The sequence below is a fragment of the Drosophila navojoa genome, chromosome 4 (assembly GCF_054131105.1).
Source record: "Drosophila navojoa isolate 15081-1374.11 chromosome 4, UAZ_NAV_1.0, whole genome shotgun sequence".
NCBI lineage: Eukaryota > Metazoa > Arthropoda > Insecta > Diptera > Drosophilidae > Drosophila > Drosophila navojoa.
Window position 1 is genome coordinate 2,106,042 of NC_142892.1, and position 5,689 is coordinate 2,111,730.

Consider the following 5,689-nt stretch of genomic DNA (forward strand, 5'->3'; position numbering starts at 1 on the left):
AGCGGGAGCAGGAGCAGGAGCAGTTCCTGTTGTGGCATGGCAAAGGACTCGCTTGCATTCCCACTGATTAAAGGAGAGGCCATCAAGAGGCGACGCTCAAGTGTCTCTCGTAAACGCATTTTAAAGCACAAACCATGTTCTATATGGCTTATAGAGCTCTAAAGCGACCCCATCTGCCAGCACATAAACTGAAGACGGAAAGAACACCCATCAAGTAGTTGAAGAAGAAGAGTCGAATGACAATTGATATACACTTTGGAATGAATATTAAAATTTAAGTTTTACAAGTTGCTGCGAATATTTATATAACATTTAAGATCGCTTCAATAGGACAGTATTCTGCTTGTTAGGGAATATTTGGGCTGCAATTTTGTTCACAATAAATAAAGTTGAGTTAAGAGGTCAAATTTGGTTTGTAAATTATTATATTTAAATGAAGACATAACCCTAGGAATATTTAAGTCATATTAATTTCTCAATTGTTTTTAGATAGATGATTTACATAAGGACAGACAAGCAGAGAGATGGATGAGCATTGCACAAAAACCAATATATTTATTTCGCTTGGAGAGCGAGTAAAAAGTCTAAATATGATATATCTCTGATTTATAAAGAATATAATAAAGCAATCTAGCTTATACGTAATACGACTACGTTTTAGAGCTCAAATGTGAAGTTAACAAGTTATACTTTACAATAACACAATTGATTAGTCGAGGTGATAGAACTCTATAGAACTCTACAGATGGAGTTTCCTTAAATGCTTTTTCCTCTGCATAAGCATAAACCACTCTGAAAATGGATAATGCTCTATGTTAGGGTATACAAATATGAATTGAAGCATGTGGGAAATAACGAGCAGTTGCATATACACACACAGACACTCAGTCACACATGCACACAGACACCCACTGAGATACACTCATACATACACATACACAACGCCTGCAGTAATTTTTGCTCATTTCAAAGGCTGCATAAGCAGCGCTCTCTCTCTCTCTCTCTATATATATATGTGTGTGTGTGGGAGTGCGTGTGCGTATGCCTGTGTGCTGCTCGTATATGTGACATGCGGTGGCTGTAATGCAGAAATTAAATTCATAAATATGCACAAGTTTAATAACATTTCGAATGGAAGCTGTCAAAGGCAAAGACAAAACGCTTTGACGTTCCACAAAACGGCTTTGCATGAATCCACAATGGACTCGCTGGCGAGTTTAATAAGAAGAAGAAGAAGCTCGAGCTATAGATGAGATTAAAGAGAGCTTAGCTCTGCTGGCAAATTGCAGTCGAAATTGGAAAATTGAAATTCATTTGTGGAACGCATGAAAAGTGCCTTTTGCTGACATTTTGTCGAGTCAAATATTTTGTTAAATTTTATTTATTTTTTTACGTCATATGTCAGGCAGGCACTTAAAATAATACATTCTGTTGACTGTTGGCTGTTGTCCCTTTTGCCCAGTATCCTTCCGGCTAGTTGTTGCTCATTGTTGTTGCTTGTTGTTGCTTTGATTTCTGCCGTTGTCTGACATTATGCGTTACACGCAATTTAATATGCAATAAGCGGGCTGTCAGAGACACTTTCGACCACATTCCATCCACTCTATACATACATATGTATCTCTGTCTCTGTCACTCTCTCTATCCCTCGCTATCTGTTTGTATTTGCTACCAATACCATCTTCATGGACTTGTTTGCTCTTGTTCGGCACGAGGCTTGATTTAATGCGTCATATCGAAATGAACCACTGAATGCTAGACATTGATTCAAATGAACTAAACGATGTAGTTCGTAACAAATAATACTGTTTATTTATTCAATGGGTCAGGAAAGATGAATCAATTAACGTGTGAACTTAATCTGAGTTAAGCTGACGACTTTTAAATAAACTCTTCAACTAATTAATCTCGTTAAGTCACGAAATGGACTTACTATATCGAATTGTGGTTCACTGGAATCAACCCTGAATTTTTTACTAGTTTCTGCATAGTTATCTATCTCTCTATCCCGTCCTTTACTACTGAATTAACTAAACTGAGAGCCAAAGAAGCTTCTATTTATCGTTCAGGAACTACTGAAATACTTAAAAATTTAAGCACTTACTATAAACGCCTGAATTTAATACGAGTTGTTAAACTTATTCAGAAAATTGAACCAGTAGTAGAACCAACTTTAGTTCATTGGAAACACTTGTGACAGCCCTCGCGCATATAACTTTGCTCTCATTTAACCATATTTCATTCATCGAATTCCCTTTTGCCTTAACACTTGTTGCCCAGCAGAATTCAACTATAATTTGTTTTCCCTAATTGAGTTCGCTTTGATATGATTCGATTTTAATTTAATTTGCATTCAATTGAGCTCATAATTACAAAAAAAAAAAAAAGAATCAAGTGGGCGTGGCAGTGAATGAGAAATGTTAAGCCAGCCATTAGCTGCAATTGCCTTGCGATTTTATTGCAGCCAAAGAGGAAAAGCAATAGGAAGAGGAGTGGAAGAGGAGGAGGAAGAGGAGGAAGAGGAGGAAGAGGAGGAGGAGGATATGAAGTAGCGCCAGCAGTTGGCAGGTACAGTAGAAGCGGAGGGAGAAGGAATATGCAACAAGCTAAGATAATTTATCTTGAGTGCGCACTTAATGATTCATGTTGTTCTTGTTGTTGTTGTTGTTGTTGTTGTCAGATTAACGCCCAAGTGCATTAATTAAACCTTAAAGGATGCTAAGGCAACGCATGCTCGTGTTTAGATATATGTATATATACCCCTTACATATATATAACCTAAATTCTTATCATGATTTTCATATCAAATTTCCCAGGGAGGGATTTCCGCTCCTTCCACAATTTATTTATGCCTTACATAACTCTGCGCTAATTGGTGCTCCAATAAAGAGCCTTTTTATCGACACTAATTTCAGCGGCAATAACTGGTTAACCGCAGCTAAACTAACCAACAAGTGGGCGTTAACTAAGGCCAGAGCATATACTGGGCAAATATTGCTTATACGCAGCGTAAAAGGGTAAAGATAAAAGCGCAGAGCACGCTTTGTACGCCGTGTGAATCGTTAATAGAGAAAGGAAATGTAATGAAATTTGCTTTGGCTAGAAATTGCAAAGAGCCTTTGATGAACAAGAGAGAGAGAGAGGGCGGAAGAAAGAGAGAGAGGTACATATATGCATTGTGGCAAAGATAGGCAAATTAAAGGAGTTGAGCAAAGTCTGAAAAGTTAAAGTGGGAAACATCCTGAGACTCTTGCCTGGGCTCACATAACTGGGCCAAAACTTGAACGATTTTCCTCACGTTTTCCACTTTAGTTGGACTTTTTCTGTAGCCTCAACTTTGCTGCAAGCATTAATCAATTTCTTAAATCTTCAGCAAAGTTTTTAGATAAACTCTATAAAAAGTGCATTAAATTTGCAGCTATTGCAAAGGGGCAGAAAGAGGCGTGGCTGGCCTGTTAGCAGCTCTGTGTGGGCTTCCTCTACTCCTCTATTTAGCTCTGGTAACATTTTAAATGCAATCAAAGATTTACTTTATTCAAAAGAAAATAAAACATAAACAAAAAATCCAAAAACAAAATTGAAAGTAAAATTCAATAAAATTCCAAAATAGAAATGCTAAATTGCTGGCAAGGCGCAACTAAAATCTGTAACGGCGAATGGCGCGATATTGATAGCCATCCTTGGTCAGGACAGAGCTCTCGCCGTCGGCTGGGCCCTCGACGACGACCCCATCGTCGAGCGGCGGCAAGTACTCCTTGGCAGCCTCCTTCAGCTCGGCGGGCATCTCCTCGGGCTGCTTGTAGTGATAGCCATCGTCACGTAGCTCGGCCGTGGGCACATCGACGACGATTTGGTCCTCGACCAAGGGCTGGGCCTCAGCTGCCGGCGCTTCGGTTTCCGGGGCCGTGGGCGCCTCAGTGCTGGCTGGCTGCTCCTCGACGGCTGGCGGCAGATATTCGTTGGCCACCTTGGGCTGTGCAGCGGAGACAACCTCCTCGGTGTCATCGGCTGCAGCAGGAGCGGGTGGCAGATACCTGTTGCTGGGCGGCGGCAAGTACTGCTGGCCAATGGGCAAATGGGAGACGTCGCGGCGGTTTCGATGGCGCAGCTTGAGGCGACGCACCGTGCGATATTCGTAGCCCTGCTCGCCCCGCACGGCGCTCGGCTCCTCCGTGGCATCGGCGGGCAGATACTCCGTTGCCGGCGGCACGTACTCCATGGCGGCGGCATCCAGCGCCAGCTCGGAGAGATCGCGGCGCAGACGAGCAGCGCCCTGGGGTGCGGCCAAGGCGGCGCTGGCCACGGCGGAGAGGGTGAGCACGGATCCAAGCGAGAAGAATTTCTGCAACAGCAAAAGGCATATACATATGTGTATGTGTATGTGTGTGTGTATGCGTGTGTATACTGTATCCTGTTTTTACCATTTTCTTGTTGTTTACGTTTTTTGTTGGGGCTAACGGCGTCTGGCAATTAAAAGTTGCTTGGGCTGTTTGATGGCTTGACTCTAGTCGACCGTCGCATTTATAGCAAAAAACTTTTGAGCCAATTCAGCCTTAGCCTTCGCCTTGCTCTCGGCCGCAGCTCCAGTTCCAGTTGGAGTTCCAGTTCCAGCCTCCAGCTCCAGTTGAACTCGGTTCGCTTCGCCTCAACTTAATTAAAAATCTTCAAAAATTCGTTTTTTTCTCTCTATCTCTCTCTCTCTCGCTGTTTCGCTGTGTTTGTTTTTGTTGCCTCCGGCTTGAAGTGCACCACTTGAAACTCTCTTCAGTTTCAGTTTCAGCTTCAGCTTCAGCTTCGACATCATCTTGGGTCTTCAAGACGGTCTCTGCGCTTCAATCTCTGCCATTTGTGTACGGCCTTTGTCTTGCTTTAAATTTTTTTGTGTTTCTATTATTTTTCTGTTGCCTGCAATGTCAAGTGGTGGACGTGTGCTTGACCTTTCTAGATGGCTATACGTGGCTAGCTATAGGTGTATATGGGGAATATTTGACTATAAGCATTTGTAGGCTGTTTTATATGGGGTATATAAGGCAGGTCGTGTTGATATTATACGATAATACGGGATATCGCACATATAGGATATAAGGCAGCTATAGACTGTGTTATACGATGATACGATGATAATCCAGGGTATCGAACAGTCGTTATATGTTGAATCTTCATACTGAACTTCTATATCTGTATCTTTTGTGTCTTCTAGGTGTTATATAGGGTATATTTCACTATGTATTGTATACATATATAAGGCAGCTATAGATTGTGTTGAAAATAAACGATGATGCGATAATGCAGGCTATCGCATATATAGGATATAAGGCAACTGCAGATCTTGTTGATATTATACGATGATACGATGGTAATCCACAGTCGTTAGATGTTGAATTTTAATACTGAACTTTTATATCTTTATCTTCTAGGTGTTATATAGGGCTACAGATTAATGATACGATAATGCAGGGTATCGCAGAGTCGTTACATCTTGAATTTTCACTCTGCCATAGTCGTCTTTAATCATGTTACAGATTTATTATAGATGTATTCTATATACATATATAAAGAGTTTCGCTCAGTCGTGCCAAGTTCTAGTAAAATATTCTCAGTTTTTCTTCTACAAAACAGAGTAACTTTTAGTCTATCAAATATTGCGAATTTCTTAGCTTTTTTCAGGCCACACTTAAGTAGTTCAACT

The 5,689-nt window shown here is 41.1% G+C and overlaps 1 protein-coding gene across 1 annotated transcript; it reads right to left on the reverse strand.

Annotated features, from left to right (window-relative positions):
• Positions 1 to 3,512: 3,512 nt before the first annotated feature.
• Positions 3,513 to 4,967, reverse strand: LOC108650674 (uncharacterized). The gene is made up of 2 exons (XM_018099886.2): positions 4,422 to 4,967; positions 3,513 to 4,342 (listed from the first exon to the last, which is right to left on the reverse strand). Exons 1-2 carry the CDS (start codon positions 4,422 to 4,424, stop codon positions 3,638 to 3,640), a joined length of 708 nt encoding a protein of 235 aa, XP_017955375.1. The 5' UTR covers positions 4,425 to 4,967; the 3' UTR covers positions 3,513 to 3,637.
• Positions 4,968 to 5,689: the final 722 nt, after the last annotated feature.